We start from the raw sequence: 17,019 nt of genomic DNA on the forward strand, positions 1-17,019 counted from the left end.
TCACTGTGGCCTCTACACTTCACGTCCTCACTATAATTTTTATCATCACGAGGGCTTAATTTGAAATTTTTCTTATTAGTCTTGGCAAAGAATAGAATCGAGGTAAAGAAGGCGGCTTTAAACTTTGTGGGGCACCATTCTGTACGGAAAAAGAAAGCTGGGCGTGGGAGGGCACCGGGGAATCCTAGCTTGACCTGCTTCACACGAGAGTAAGAGGGAGGGAAGAGTGGACGGGAGTGGTTAAGTGATGATGCATTTCCGCTTCCTCTTGGTCCTGTGGCATTTGATTGGACTAGCTTGTTGCGGGGAGGGAGGGGGAAGATTGTTTGCTGCTAGAGAACTCTGCTCGCTGGAAGGTAAACTGAGGTAAGCCTGAAAAGGATAACATATACACCCGTCTGTGTAAAGTGGTTGGAGGCAGGACCCTGGGGATTGAATGAGAGTTGGAGGCAAGAGGTTCAGATTCTCTGGAGGGTTGGAGAGAGAAGAGAGGTGGGGCGGGGCAGGGGGCTACAAGGTGATTTGCAAAGAGGGACGAGGATGCAGTGGTGTGGACCAAAGGAAGGGGGACTGGAGGAGGGCGTGGAAGCACGGCGGGAGGTCTGAAAGGCGCTGGTGGGGGAGGGGCAAGACTGGGCAAAGCGCTAAATCCAAAGACCTTGAGGTTTGAGGAAAGAAGTTGAGATGTAGCTAGTTGGAATACAGAGGTTGAAGAGTGGAGTCCTTAAGCTGAAGTGATGGATTATGCTATTTGCATAGGTTCTGATGCTGGCATGACCATATACTTGGCTTTTGTTTTCCCTACAGCTCCCCAGAGACGCTCATCCAGCTGCCTGTGCTCAGGCCTAGCCTTTAATCCAGCTGTCACCACAACCTGGAGGCGCCTGCCTCCACCCTCCCGAATGGTGCTCCTCTTTATAGGCCTCGACCCAGGATCCAGACCCCCTTTACCTCCTGCCTTGGAGCTGTTGCTCCGGATCTCACCTGGTGGACTCCCAGTTTCAAGGAGGGAAGGACTTTTTTCCAAAGAAGGCCATCTCTTTAGGAATCGCACTGACAGTTTGAATCTCAGTCTCTAACCAGTTGGGAGGTTATTCCTGTGACCCCTTTTTCTGCTTTTTTGACAAGAGAAAACTTTGAGAGGCCAGGAAGCCCCAAGCTGGGGCCCTGCTCCCAGCATGTCAATCCTCTCTTGTGCATAGGGCTCTGCCCTCTCTTGGTAGGCATGGCTGAGCTCAGGCAGGTTCCAGGTGGGCGGGAGACCCCACAGGGAGAGCTTCGGCCTGAGGTTGTAGAGGATGAAGTTCCTAGGAACCCAGTTGCAGAGGAGCCTGGAGGAGGTGGAAGCAACAGCACTGAATCCAAATTATCCCCAAGAGAGGAAGAAGAACTGGATCCTAGAATACAGGTGAGGAGACTGAGTGATGAGGGGAAACAAAGGAAGCACACACAGAATCCAACCTTTGTGAAGAGCTCTTAGAAGACTGAGAGATTAGACTTATTTTCTTCCAGGACAGGAAAGGAAAACGGGTCTGTCAGCAAATCATTACAGTGTAGTGGAGTGACAGGAACCAAAGGAGTTGCATGGCTGAAGTGCACATGGAAGGGCAGAGAACATTCTGGTCATTGTGTCTAGAGTACACTGGTGAAGCTTCATTGAAGAAGTTAAGCAATAATTTGGTAGCACATCCAGGGAAGCACATTTAGATCAAAGGAGGGAATAGGTATCCACTTTAGAACCATTCTTCTTTCCAGATAAGCAGAGGACACTATTCCCTCATGCAATGTGAGTGGTATGTGAGGGGTAATAACTGGCTTGGAGGCATTTTTGAGACTGATTGAATCTTTTTCTCTCTGATACGATTATGTTGGTGCTTCCTTGGGAATTTCATGATTATAAGAATGAGACCTTTCAGGTCTTATAAACTTAGAAAGATGGTATTATGTGGTGGCTTGTTGGGAACTCCTGTATGTCAAAGGGATCTGTGTCAGTCATGATCTGTCCTTAGTACAACTCAGGATGCTGTGTGAGTATACCAAAGAAGTGGGAAAACTGGTTTACCTCTTGAGTATGTTTACATTCTGTTTGGTAGGACAAGCATACCTTTGTGAAAAAGACCAAGGAATAGTGGTGAGGAAATGAGGCAGGTTTTGGAGGATATGCAAAGCTGAGGCTAGGTACAATATTCTGGGACTTTGGGCTGGGAAGCTCTCTCTGGAAAAACTGGTTGAGCAGGGGTTCAGATTGTTCCTGTGTGTTTTCGGGGTCCTAGTCATTTGATCTGGTAGCAACTCCATGATTCTAATGAAAAAGTGACTCATCCCTCTATGCAGGTGAGTAGTCTTAGGTTGTGCTTTTTTGGATTTTTCAAACCTTTATTGGATAACTCCAGCAAATAGAAAAGATAACAGACTTGGGCCTAGCATCAGCCCTACCCTTTTGGTGGGAGTTTTTAGATGTGTGTGTGTTCTCTTCTTGAGCTGTATCTACACTTAAATGGAGCTGAAGCAATTCTTTGCTTTCTGACATGTCAGTAATTTATTTCTCTTTTGCCTTGTGGGTATTGCATTGAGAACAACTCAATTTCTCCTGCTGATTCCATAGATTTGTTTACTGAGGAAGCAAGTTGTAATGAAAACAGCTGTGGGATGAGATTCAAGCACCTTTCAGCTACATGATTTATAATTTTCAAAGCTAATTATGTTACCTTGCTTGAGTTTCCTTTTCTGAGAGATTGGCTACAGTTATTTGTATGACTCCCTTCAGCTTTGTTCTTATGCAGATTCTGTTCTAAGTTTATAAATTACTCTTTGGAAAAGAGGCCACTGTTTCTTGGGGAACTTGTGTTACTCACATCATGCTCCTTCCTACACTATTCCTTGATTCTGCTTCAGAGGAATAAATCCACTGCAGTCTCTTTTAAGTCTCTCTTGTGCCTATATATTTTATTCGTGTCTCAGCGTGGTGAAGACAATATTATAAAAAGTCATTCTGATGCTACACTGCTTAAAAAAGTAAGCATTATCTGCCTGTGGCTTCTAAAACAAAAATTCATCAAAATGAGATAAAATATAAAATGCAAATTCTCTGGTATTGTATCACCAGAATAGAGATAAATTTTCATCATCACAGACAATTCTGTTGGATTAACTCTATGATGTTGTGTGACATTGAGTCAGGACTAACCCATAGCTGACCCTCTGGTATGTTTTCAGAGCCAGTAAATGACATGGGAAGAGATTGCCTATCCTTCTCCCGTGGATCAGCTGGTGGATTTGAACTGCTTGCCTTTGGGATTACAGTGCAGTTTCTTAGTACTAAGTTACCAGAACTCTATGAGGGTTAGAATAAACTGAGGCATCATATGGTTCACTTTGCCTTTACTGACCTTGTACTGGTACGAGAAGAGTAGATCAGATTTTTATTGCTAACCTGCACAATGTGGTGTGAAAAATGAGGGGTTGCAGTAGGGAGGAATGGTGGTGGTGTTGTGACTTTGCTCATTTAACAACAGTTCGTGGCTAGGCCAGAGCTGGTCTTAGCAGTCAGCTTGCCATGAAAGAGAGGGAATCTGATATAAGGAGTATTCTTCGCAGAGGTAGACAGGCAGCATTTAGTTCTTCTGGACTTGAGGTCCTTTTTCTGTATGTTATTGTGCACCATTGAGTCAGAATTGACCCATAGCTGACCCTCCAGCAGGTTTTCAGAGTCAGTTCAGCGCATTGGAGGAGATTGCCCATCCTTCTCTTGTGGTACAGCTGGTGGATTCGAACCAAGTGCCTTCAGGATTGCAGTGCAGCTTCTTGCCATTAGGCTACCAGTGCTCGCTCTAGTGAATTGTATGTTTGGTTTTTTTTTTTAGTTTTTTTTAATTTAATTTTTTTTTTGTGTGTTTTTATAGCACCATGTCGCTGTAAATGCATGTTTATATTTCTGGTTTTCAATGGAAAAAGTGGATTTCTACTCATGAAACATCAGCATTCCCCAGACACCTCCTTCCAGACTTGTTTCCAGACATGTGAGTTCTGGACTAGGTGGAATATGAAGTGATTCTAATGTATAGACAGGGCTGAGGTCACCTGACAAGGGATATTCTAAAGGCAGGTGCCCTGCTCTTCTAGTTTCTGGAGTTCTCAGAAGAGGTTGCCCTTAAGGTGAGGCTTTTTCTGAAGTTGGAATGTGGTTCCTTGGCAAGCAGGCAGCTCTGTACCCACATTATCTGGTGGGATTTCTCTGGAAGTTGGAAGAAAGCAAGCTGGCAACATCACCTCAGGACAGTCTCCTATGACATTCTCTCATCACGTAGACTCTTTGCGATGTCTAAAATAATTTGATCTTAGACATGCGAATACACAAGTTATTGTTAAGACTTACCTTCTTATTCTGAAGTCCGACCTCTTATCCTGACCACAAAAGGACAGTGTTAGTTCCTAGTTCTTGATTCATGCTCCTGCCCCTTCCTCTCCCCACTTACTGACAGTCATTTAGCTCAGTGACCTGGCATCCTGGGAATGTACCCGGTGTGTTCTGGGAAGGTCACTTTTCTGGCTGCTGGCTCATTGATGGGTAATGTGTGCTGACTTAAAATTCCATTTCACCAAGCGGCAGGAGTCTCTGGGGAAGCTGCCCAAGTGGAATATAATGCCCAGCTTTTCCTTGGGTCTTTTCCAGCCTAGCCATCTCTGCCCCTGCCATTCCTATTGGCCTTTTCCCAGGCTACTGTCCATTTACTTGTCTTAGAAAGAACAGTGACTTTGAGGGGCAGACCTACCAACATTCCTGGAATTTGAATCCTCACCATCAAAAGGCTTCTTAATTGCTTTGAGGTGTATTGAGGGTGTGGATCCCATATTAAGGATCCTGCTTGAACCCATTGCCAAGAGCCTTCAAGTCATTTTTCCTGTGGGGATAGCTGATGCTGCCAATGTACATCAGCTTCTAAACCAGCACGGTCCAGAAGCTGCTGTAAAGGTCAAATACACACAGGATTTCAGAGATTTAGTTCAGAAAAAATATGAAAGATGGGGTTACTTATTCTTTGTGTTGAATATATATATGTTGAAATAATATTTTTAATAATTGGGTTAAATGAAGTAATGTTAACAGTTCACTTTGCCCTTTTAAAAACAGACTAGAAAATTTAAAAATCATATAAAAAATTCCATATGTGATTTGTATTTTAAGGAATAATTTTTTTCATTTTGAACAAAAATACCTTTTGTGTGTGTGTGTACTGTTGAATCAGATTCAACTGGCACAGAAGGAGATGACAATCCACACCCTGTATCATAACTCTTCCTATCTCTCTGTGGTTCTTGTTTTTCTTCATTTCTCCATCCTTTCCCACCAGCTGAATTTTATCATTGGGAAAATGCTGCTCTTGTGATTTGGTTTCATTGTTCTCAGTGTTGAGACTCTCCCTGGTGTTATTGTTCACCTTATAGATGTGTCTGTTGCTTGGCCAAAAGTTGTACCACAGTTGTGAAATCAGTTCTAGTCTCAAAGGGTTGCTAAGGGCCATAATATCAAGGGTTCTACCCGTGTTAGTCAGACGGGTAAGTCTGGCAGTTGTGATTGCTAGTTTTGTTCTCTATATATCTTGCACTCTAGCCAGGATTTTCTGTTGTGATCCATATAAAGTGATTAGCAGTGATAGCTAGGCATCATCAAGTTCTCGGGTCTCTGGGTTAAGGAAAATAAGCTCACAAGGACTGTTGGTGCTCTGGACTAATTGTTTCCATGCACCTTTGATTTTCTTCACTCTTCTTTGCTCCAGATAAGGAGAAACTAGTGGTTGTGCCTTAGATGGCCACTGATCTATTAACACAATTTTATTGTAGAAAGTTTTAAGCCAGATTTGTGGATCTCCCAAAGCTATTGATGCTTTCACAATTGCTTCCATTTTGTTTCTATCTTTGTTTTAAGGTATTTTTGTTTTGTTTTTTTCTCTTTCATTATAATTAAATATTGTTTGCTGATTCAGATCTTTCTAGCAAAAGTAGTTGTTGTATACCATCGAGTTGGAGCTGATCCATAACTGACCCTTCAGTGGATTTCTAGAGGTAGTTAATCACACGGGAGGAGATTTCCCATCCTTCTCCCACAAAGTAGCTGGTGAATTTGAACTGTGTATAGCTTCTTACCATCAGAGAGAGATATAAGATAGAATAGTTAATGGAGAATTATACATCCTGGTCTGATCATCTCACTAAATTGTTGAGAGTGTTGTCATTATTACAAGCCACATGAAGGAGAAGTGATTGTTGTTTTTCTGAGGATTGCAGGTCATGTGTAGGTGGTGGTCAGCAGGCAGACCCTGTGCAGGTCCTACTGGCCTGGCCAGAGTTGGTGGGGCTCTTGGAGGTGGAGGTGAATACTATTCCTGAGCCTCAAGTGTTTTCCTAGGCAGGACCCCTGGCATAAACCAGAGTTCTTTCTTAGGAGCATCCTTGACTGCTTTCTCTGGCAAAGGAGGGTAACTTAAGTGTCAGTATTCCTTCCTGCTTTCTGCTGTTAGAGAAAAAGCCTGGGATGACGCTTTCCTTCTTCCTTCTCCAGGCTCAGAGCCAGTGGGCATTCAACCCAGCATGTCTAGTGTCTTTTACCCACTATCTCCCTTCCTCCTATAGGATCTGCTGCACAGGTACTTGGGGCTACTGCCACCCCACTGCCTGAACATACCAAGAGGATTCCCAGATCCCACACTCTTTCCTGTCTCAACCTAAGTCATCAGCAAGCCCTCATGATTTCACGATAAGAATTTTTTTTCCAAGGTCTGCCTTCTCCTCCCTATTCCCTGTTATTATATTTTTCCTCTTGGAATACTGCAAACAGCCTTCCGCTTTTATCTTTTGCCAGCTCCTATACTTTTTCACATTACTCTTTCCTAAAACACAGATTTGACAGCACCAGGCTCTGAGGTTGTATCTGCTGCCATGGGGAAAAGGGCTGCTATGTTTTTTCCTGTACCCCAGACACACTATTTACTTACTGTCAACCTGTGTGCATTGAGCTCCCCTTTTCCTTTTGGAGTCTCCATTCCCTCCCCTTCTTGCTGCTTTTCTATGTATTTGTCTAGTTACAGCCTGGGAACCAATGTCCCAGGCATCTCACTGCAACCTTCCTTTGCCTCCATAGATAATTCTACTGCCCTCTCTCATAAACATGGAGAGCACAGCTCTCCATCAATTCTAATATGTTGACCTGGGGTAAATGCCCAACAGATGACTGATGAGTGAGTGAGCAATGCTCTGGCCTGGGGCTTGTGTCCTAGAGACTCTCCTCCTGGAAGGTGGTACAGGCTGATGAGGAGGATGGGGCTTCTTTGCCACTTTGTGCATAAGCTGTCTTCCTGACTTTAATTTCTTCATTTCTAAAAGGAGAATTTTAAGACCTAGTACAAACAGTGAAATCAGTGAGATTGTTCTGTAGTTTCCACATTCTGTTGGGTCACCTTTCTTTGGGATAGGAACAAATAACAATCTCTTCCAGCCAGTTGGCCAAGTGGTTGTTCTCCAGATTTCTTGGCACAGCTTGGTGAGCACATCCAGGGCAGCATCTGTTAACTGAAATAGGTCAATTGGTATACCATCTATTCCTGGAGCCTTATTTTTTGCCATTTCCTTCAAAGCAGCCTGAACTTCTTCTTTCATCACCATAGTCTCTTGCTCATATGTTGTTTCATGAATTCTTCTGTGTCTTCCAATTCCTTTCAATACAGTGAATCAGTATATTCTTTCCATCTTCTTTTAACACTTCCTGGATCATTTAACATTCTGCCGAAAGCATCCTTGATTATAGCAACTCGAGGTTTGAATTTGTTCTTCAGTTCCTTGAGCTTAAGATATGCTGAGCGAGTTCGGCCCTTTTGATTTTCTGACTCCAACTCCTTGCATATTTCATTGTAATATTTTGCTTTGTCATCCCGTGCTGCCTTTTGAAATCTTCTATTCAACTCTTTAGTATCTTGAATTCTTCCCTGTGCTTTGGCTTCTCTGTGCTCCAGTGCAATCTTCAGAGTCTCTTCTGACATCCATTTTGTTCTTTTCTTCCTCTTCTGTCTTTGCAATGACCGTTTGCACTCTTCCTGGATGATACCCTTGATATCCTCCCACAACTCATCTGGCCTTCGCTCATTAGTGTTCAAAGCCTCAAACCTGTTCCTGAGATGGTTCTGAAATTCAGGTGGGATAGACTCAAAGTCATATTTTGGTTGCCTTGGATTTGGTTTAATTTTCCTCAGCTTCAGTTTGAATTTGCATATGAGTAGTTGGTCTGTTCCGTAGTCAGCTCCTGGCCTAGTTTTCACAGCTGATATTGATCTTCTCCAGCGGTTCTTTCCACATATGTAATCAATCTGATTCCTATGCATACCATCAGGTGAAATCCAGGTATATAACCTGCGTTTATGTCTCTTAAAAAATGTATTTGCTATGAATAAGTCATTGATTGTGCAAAATTCTATCATTCTCTCTCCCGCTCCATTTCTGTCACCGAGTCCATGTTTTCCAAATACTGAATCTTCTTCTTTGTTCCTGACTTTTGCATTCTAGTCACCCATTATTATCAAACAGATTTGTCCTGGAAAGGGTTAAACTGGGTGGCTCCTTGGAGGCAAGGATTCTGAGGCTCCGTCTAACATACTTTGGACATGTAGTGAGGAGAGACCGGTCCTTGGAGAGGGACATCATGCTTGGGAGGGTGGAGGGACGGCGCAGGAGAGGAAGGCCCTCTATGAGGTGGATTGATTCAGTGACTGGGATAATTGGGATGGGAGTGTCAGAGACAGTGCGATTGGCACAGGACAGAGCAGAGTTTAGGGCTGTTGTACATAGGGTCGCTATGAGCCGCAGGCGACTCGACGGCACATAACAACAACAACAATAACAACACAAACAGAAATGTGCAGATGATACAAGACTACATATTAGGTTTCTGACAAAGAGGCATTCATGTCTCCTCTTCCTATTTCTCTAACTTTCCTCTGTTTGAGGTGGAGGCTTCATGTGGACAGCTCTCCCACCTCTGCATAGTTCACAGAGATGCTGTGTCCTTCCTAACTCCTCTAACTCTCCACCTCTCTATTGCAGGAGGAGTTGGAACATCTGAACCAGGCCAGCGAGGAGATCAACCAGGTGGAGCTACAGCTGGATGTGAGTGTTGCTCGTTTTTCTCCCATCTTTGGGTTGGTCTTTCCCTTTCCATGTTTGGTATAGTGGCAGGAGGATGGGTCTAGGACCCATGTATGTGTTTTCCCTCAGTCCATATCGTTTTCTCTTTACCAGGAGGCCCGAACTACCTATAGAAGAATCCTGCAGGAGTCAGCAAGGAAGCTCAACACACAGGGCTCCCACTTGGGGAGCTGCATCGAGAAGGCCCGGCCGTACTATGAGGCGCGCAGGCTTGCTAAGGAGGTATGGCCCTGCTAACTGCTCTCAGGGAGGGGTGCCCATAGGGCAGGGCCCTGGACTCCTTTCTTTTCACAGAGCTTAGACAGAAACCCAGATCAGAAGGCAGAGTGCTATATCCAGACCCAACTTTCTGCTGAAAGAGCTCTGTGGACTGAAGAGATTCCTTTTCCATTATGGTGTTTGGGCTCATCCTTCTACAAAATGGCAAGGGTTGGGTATGGAAGGGTTTGATTCAGCCCAGCTGATATTTTTAATGTGCCTTCTGTGTGTGAGAAACCAAGCTTTGATAATGTGTCAGTTACTGATAGTTCTAATATCTTAGGACTCTTATCTTTCCTTTCTTCTCTTTTTCTCACTTCATTTCCCTTTTATTCATTTTTTAAAATTTAAAGAAATTTATTTTGGGGAGGGATACATCTAAATGTCAGTCAGGTACAGTCAGATCCCTAGCGATCCAATATTACCCTCATCCTAGGAGGACTCATGCGCGGTCTGCAGGAGAAATTCCATCTGCAGCATGAGCTGAACCTTTACCAGAATCCATAAAGCTGTCTAACCTGAGTGTCACACAATACAATGTCTATGATACAGTAAGAAAAATACCCTAACACTCACTACTTTGTGAGCTATAAGCTAGTAAATATAAACAATTTAGGGCTTTTAAAAAATGAAAAAAAGATTTTGATTACAGTTTTATTTCAAACATATTTCATTTAGATATAGCTTCATATATTTTCATTCAAAAAAAGATAGCAAAGGTCCCTCCCTCTTCCTAGCAGGTAGATAAAATATCTGACTTATTTAAACATTTGCACTCTTAAGTACACTTTGCCACTTACCAGTTCAGGGAAGAGAAGGAAGCTGTGCTGTGGCAAATTGCCTGAAGGATGATCAGGATTTGGAACTTTTCCACGGTGGTTGGAAATTTTATATCAAGACACAAGGAGAACCAGCTTCAGATTTTCAATGAAGCAGTCTAAATCCAGAAGAAATAGGCTTTTGCATTTGGCTTGCAAAATGTTTGGTCCCAAGTGGAATTCTTTCCAGTTCAAGCTGCTGCCTGTGGTTGAGAAGTAATGCTTTCTGAAGAAACAGGTGAGCTGGGAAGAAAGTGTTAACTGCAGAGATGGTCACTGGTAAAGCAAGTTCCCCTAAGTCCCTGAGCCGCCGCGCAGAGGTGAAGGGCAACCAGCACTATCAATACACAGGGAAGCGGCTCTCACTGATGTGCCACATGGAGCTTCCTTGAGGGCTGACCTGGTTGTAGTTTATGATGTCTGCCTTCCCCACCCTCTGTGACTGTCTTATTTCTGCTTTGTTTCTTTTGATTCCCAGGATCTCAGCAGCAACTTTAGAATCTCCTGTCTTGGCTGAGACAAAGTGGCTACTAAAGCCATTTTCCTGGCAAAACCTCAAGTGTTTTTCAGGTTTTACTGTTCGCATATGCTCAAAATAAATATTATTACCCACAAAGGTGACCAGAGGCTGGGTTTCTGCCTACTCACCCACTTTCTTCATGAGGGAGTATCAGTCTTCTAAATTCTCAAAGCTCTGGAAATTTCCCTGTGCTCCTTAGATAAATTTATCCGACATTTTGCCTCCTGTTGTCTGTCCTACTGTATCCCAAACTTGATGAGTAACATTCAAGTTTCCTGGCAAAGTTATCCTCCTCAAAAAATCTAATCGTATCGTTTTGTTTGTACTGCTTCCCAAAGTTTCTTGAGTAGAACACGTAGCTAAGAAGTCTTCCCGGAGGTACTGCCCCCAACACGATGATTTTCAGTTGCTGGACCTGGCCCTCTTTAGAGGCGGACATGGTGTCCCAGGAACCTGGTTGGACCCACCCCCCAGAAGTGGAGTAGTGAGGGGAGGGACGTGACCTCCGGGGGTCGGGGTGAGGAGGAAGAGCATCACAGGAGGCAGGACCCCCACCCCGGGAGTCTCAACTGCGGATGGTGGGCTCGAAGGCGAGTCATAGGTCTCGTTCATAGAAAGGATTCACAACTGATGTTCATAAGTAGGTCAGCAGGCCTTTCTTCCCAGTTCATTATTTTAGGCTGCACATTCCACTGTGCATTGTGAAACTTAAGCATCATTTGTCTATTTGTCTTCTTTCCAGGCATTTGTTGAAATGTTTGTTATCCTGTTTTAACGAAAGATTTGATCCTAAAGGTCCCCCCCCATCTTTTTATCTTACAGGAATTTTATGGTATTTAGGGTTAACATTTTGGACTTTGATCCATTTTGACTTAGTTTTTTTGGTATGGTGTGATGTGACTCCTGTTTCATTTTTCTGCAGGTGACTATCCAGTTTCTGATCCACTAAATAGACCATAGCTTCTTACTAAAGTGCAGTTGTCGCTAGTTCTTTCTTTCTCATTGTTGTCTAGTCAGAACTGACTCATAGCTGATCCTCCATTGGGTTTTCCAGACTATCAGTTGCATAGGAGGAGACTGTGTCTCTTTCTCCCAAGGAGCTGCTGGTGAATTTGAACTGCCAGCGAGGCATGACCTTTGAGTTAGCATCAAAACTCCCCGTGGCCATTGAAGCTGCCTTGTCTGGGTTCATTTCAGGGTTCTCAATTCATATGAGCCAATTCCAGGGTGTTTTGATTATAATGGATATATAGTACATTTAGCTGTTGACAAATAGCAAATAATTATACCTCCTTTGTTTTCTTTTTATAAATACTTCTTTTACTTTTTGGAGTATCTTTCCATAAGAAGTTTAAGTTTAGGTAGACTTGACATTTCATTATGCTAAATCTTCCTATCCATAATCTTACAATGTATTTCCATTTTAGTCTCTTGTAGTAGTGTTTTATAATTTTTATTGAATAAATGTTTTATATCCTTGACTAGGCTAATTCTTTAGTTTTTACTTGGTTTGGGGCTATGGTAAATGATATAATTTTCTTGATTTAATTTTCAGAGTACCTGTTAGTATAGAAGAATTAAACTAATTTTTTGTATTGTTAAATTGCTTTATTAGTTTGGTGGTTTTCTTGTGGGATCTTTAGGGATTTCTGTGTATAGAATCACTTCATGTATGAATAGAAATAATTTTGCCTCTTCTTTTGTAATCTTGATACCTTTTATATCTCTTTCTTGTTGTGTTGCTTTGGCTGGGGTTTCCAGTTCAGTGTTGACTAAAAACAGTGATGATAGGCATCAACCTCATTTCAGATGGAAGGCTCTTTTAGCCATCATGCTGCTGTTTTGCATATATTCCCTTAATTATTTTGAGAAATTTCCCTTACTCCTACTTTGCTGAGGTTTTTTTAATGAGAAAAAGTTATTGAATATCTTTTCTGCGTTGATAAGATCATTTGGTGCTTTTCTTTCTTACATGTGGTAGATTACTTTGGTTTTTCTGATGTGAATCCCAGAGTGATTTTTATATATATATTTTTAATATGTTGCTAAAGTCTACTGCTGTGTATGAGGAGGCCACCCAGTTTGAAACCAGTTTGAAAGAGAAAGGAAACACTGCATCGGTCAAAATCAGGGAGGAGTGTGTCAGGGATGCAATCCTGTCCCCATATTTTTTCAAACTGTATCCAGAACAGATCATCTGGGAAACTGGGCTTTATGAGGAGGGGTGTGGCATCAAGATGGAGGAAGACTTAATAACAACCTGTGATATACAGATGATATAACCTTGCTTGCTGAAAAGACCTTTTGCTGCAAAAGGTCAAGGGCTGTATTTTTCAATATGGATTGAAGCTCAGCATTAAGAAGACAAAGATTCTCACCACAGATGGAGAAGAGATTGAGCAATTACAGCTTACTCGGATCCACATACTCTTAACACCAGCAGTCAGGAAATCAAAAGACGAATTGCATTGGGAAAATCTGCTGTCATGGTCCTCTCCAGAGTGCTGAATAGCAACGATGTCAGTCTAGATAGAAAGGAGCACCTCATCCAGGCCATGGTCTTCTTCTCCTTTATGTATTATGCTGCACAATGACTACAGATAACAGAAGAACAGTAGATGCCCTTGAGTTGTGGTGTTTGAGAAGAAACAAATCAGTCTCTCTTGGAAAAGGTGAAACCAAGTCTGTCCTTGGAATCTAGGATTTTGAAGTTACGCCTCACTTACTTTGGGCACGTGGCCAGGAGAGACTGGTCCTAAGAGAAGGACATAATGCTCAAAAGGGTGGGCGGAAAGCACAGGAGAGGAAGACACTGGATGAGATGGATTGATAGAGTATCTGGGGCAGTGGGAGTTGTTGTTTGGTATGTCAGAATTAGTGAGACTGTCTCAGGACAGGGAAGGGTTAAGAGCCTCTGTACATAGGTCATTATACATCACAGACAACTCAGTGGCACATAACAACAACATACTATTGGTTGTTTTTTTATTTAAGCCTTTTGTTTAGCCTTAATAAGACCTCCAGGAGGGCCTTTGTATTTAAAGTTTGTTGTTACTATATTTTGGAGGAACATTCTTCTAAGTGGTATAGCACTCTTCTGTCAATGTGCTGTACTGAGGTAACCTGGGATTGCTGTGATGCTGAACCTTGTGTCATTGGGGTGTCAAATGCCATAATAGTTACCCATAGTGGACAGTTTGGTGGAGCTTCCTGTTTAAGACAAGTTTGGAAGTAGGAATGGCATCCACTTCCTAAACAACATGCCTCTGGGAACTCTATGAACTTTGATAAATGTCGATAATTATAAAAAGGCTTCAGGCATTTTGTTCATGGGGTCGCTATGAGTCGTACTTGACTCAAAGGCAATCGACAACAACGAAGTCTACTAGCTAGAGTTTAGTGGGAATTTTTTGTATCACTGTTCATAAAGGATATAAGTGTGCAATTTTTTTTAGGGAACTATGTTGGCCTAGTGAGGAGTTGCTCTGCCAGCCAAAGGGCACGTGATTCAAGTCCATCAGCAGCTTTGAGAGAAGGATGGGCAGTCTTCTCCTGGGCTAGCCTCTGAAAACCTGCTGGAGGTTAGCTATGACTCGATTCTGACCCAACAGCATATAATAACATTATTGTGTTTTTGGGGAGTGTTAGACTTCCTGCTTTTTTTAATGCTTTGGCTCTTTAGCATTTCTTTCCTTTCTGTATGAAGGTGGTCATTAATTTTACTCTTTCAGTGAAGAATGTTGTTGGGATTCTTATTGGAACTGTATGAAATTTGTAGATTTCATTTTTACATCTTTTCCTGGTTTAGATGTCAGGAAGCCAGAAAACTGGCTCCTTAAAAATAATTCAGTAGTACTCCTTGTTTTTGAAGAGACTGGACAAACAGTTTGATGGAGGTGTCTGACATCCTCTATCTTCATGAGAGGGAGAATCATCATCAACAGTTGAGGGTGATTCCTAAGAATTGAAGGCCAGACATATAACCTTCTCTGTAATCTTTTTACCAGTTTCAAGAGTAGCTGCTGAGTTTGATAATTTTTTGTGGTATCTACACAGACTCTTCAGTTGGTATTCAGGATTATAGGATTTGATTAGGGAAATAACCGATTATAACGCTAGATCAGAAATGACAGGATACATTGATTAGGAGAAGCTCCTCTTAGCTGTGTTTAGGCATGCCTTGTTCTGGCCTTTCAATGCCTTCGGCCTCTTGTGCTCAGCCTCAGGCCGATGCTACAGATCTCTTCAGCTCTGCCAGTACGCCCCAGAAGCAGGTCACATCCCTGCTCAGCTGGATCCGCCTACTGCCTGGAGCTGTCTTGCTCTGTGGCCTGGAAGCCCATTGCTCCATTCCCTCTCAGTCTCCCAGATTCTGCTGCCTCTTTTTTTCCTTCCAGTGTAGAAGTGTTATCTCTAATAATACTTTTCACTGCCTCTTACTATGTTGGTGTTCTAGTTCTTTTTCTTCTGAGTAGGAGATTTACATCCCAGGACCTCTCAGCTTTCATCTCTTCTTATTGATGGCTTCTTCAATCTCTTCTTTCATAGTGGGTGTTTACATTTTCTACCTCTGTTTGGGCACATAGTGTGCTTTAAGGAATTTTTCATTTCATCTAGGTTTTAATTTACTGGAATGTAAATTTTCATATTCTTCACTTAAGATCTTTATTTTTGTTTGGTTGTAATGTCACCAGGTCATTCCGTTTCTTAATTTGGTTATTTTCCTCTTCTGGTTTTATTCTCTTTTGCCATCATATCTGGTTTATCTGTTACTGATTCTTTCAAAGAACTAACTTCTTTTTTTTTTATATTTTTTTTTCTTCTTTTTTTTTTTTTTTCACTTTATTATTTTTGTGTGTGTACCGTCAAATCAGATCTGACTGGTACAGGAGGAGATTGCCCCTCCTTCCCCGGCAGAGCATCTGGTGGATTCGAACCGTGCACCTCTGGGATTGTAGTTGCACCTTCTTGCCACTAGGCCACCAGAGCTCCCCTTAGAACTAACTTCTATTTTTGTTAATTCTTTCAATTTTTTTCCCTATTTTCAGTTTCATTTTGGCATGATTTTTAAAAATAGCTTACTTTTCCTTTTCCCCCCAAATTGTTAATTTAAATTAACAAGAACTTCTTTTTAAATCCAAAATTGCCATCAACTTCCATCTGAGCACAGCTTTTGTCATGCTGCATTTTTATTTTATTCTGTTCTAGGAATTTTTAAATTTCACGTTTAATATATTTCTTCTGTGAATACAAATTTTTTTTAAAACAGTATATTATTTAGTTTCCTTGTATTTGTTTTTCTTTCTTATCCTGTTGTTACTTTCTAGCTTCATACCAGTTATGGTCAGAGAAGATGCTTTGTGTGATTTTAGATTTATAGGGATTTTTTTTGTGTCCTCATATGTGTTCTATTCTGGAAAATGTGTGTACTTGAAACACACACTTATGTTCGGTGGAATATTCTCCATATGTCCGTTAGGTCAGCTTAGCTTGCATTTTTATTATTTATTTATTTTTGCATAGCCAAACAGCTTTATTTTTCACCGCTTTTCTGTCAAATTTGTTTTAGAGCCCTTCTTGATTTTTTTCTGTTTTTGTAATCAAACTAGGAAGCTGTCATGGTTTGGTGGTACAGAGCTGTACTGACAACCCAAAAGCACACTGTTTGAATTCATTAGCGGGTCTGTGGGAGATAGATGGACACTCACCCCCACTCACCCCTCATGTAATTTACTGCCTCTGAAAACCCTCCTAAAGGATTACTGGTCATTTCTGACCCCATGGCACACAATAGCAACCACCACCAAACTGAACAGTTTTTAAAAGGAGCATGTGAAACGAAAATTAGAATGCTCTTCTATCCATCAAAGTTGAGTTTGTCATTTTTTTGCTATTCCTTGTATTTAGCCAAGTTTTCTATCTTAAATTTGAATGCTCTTCTATCCATTAAAGTTGATTTTGTCATTTCTTTGCTATTCCTTGTTATTTAGCCAAGTTTTCTATCTTAAATTATTATTCCTCTACTCTAAAGTACTCAAGAGCAATGGTGTCTCTCTGGAGACTAAAGTGCGCCTGATACAGGCCATGGTTTTTGCAATCACTTGTTATGCCTCAGAGAGTTGGACAATGACTAAGGAGGATAGAAGGAGAATTGACACCTTTGAGCTGTGGTGCTGGAGAAGAGTATTGAATGTACCATGGACTGCCAAGAAAACAGATTCATCCCAGAGA

The 17,019-nt window shown here is 41.9% G+C and overlaps 1 protein-coding gene and 1 pseudogene across 1 annotated transcript in view; one reads left to right on the top strand and one right to left on the bottom strand.

Moving 5' to 3' along the window:
• The first annotated feature begins 246 nt into the window (after window positions 1-246).
• SH3BP5L (SH3-binding domain protein 5-like) overlaps window positions 247-17,019 on the top strand; it is a 36,546-nt gene continuing 19,773 nt past the window's right edge. Inside the window, exons 1-4 of the mRNA XM_006893895.1 lie at window positions 247-366; window positions 808-1,408; window positions 9,091-9,153; window positions 9,286-9,414. Coding sequence (XP_006893957.1) covers window positions 1,226-1,408; window positions 9,091-9,153; window positions 9,286-9,414 — 375 coding nt within the window. The 5' untranslated portion in view covers window positions 247-366; window positions 808-1,225. The remainder of the gene's footprint in view (window positions 367-807; window positions 1,409-9,090; window positions 9,154-9,285; window positions 9,415-17,019) is intronic.
• LOC102876366 lies at window positions 10,609-11,227 on the bottom strand (annotated as a pseudogene).

The sequence above is a fragment of the Elephantulus edwardii genome, unplaced genomic scaffold (genome assembly GCF_000299155.1).
Source record: "Elephantulus edwardii isolate Elephantulus edwardi_28Jun2011 unplaced genomic scaffold, EleEdw1.0 scaffold00133, whole genome shotgun sequence".
Taxonomy (NCBI): domain Eukaryota; kingdom Metazoa; phylum Chordata; class Mammalia; order Macroscelidea; family Macroscelididae; genus Elephantulus; species Elephantulus edwardii.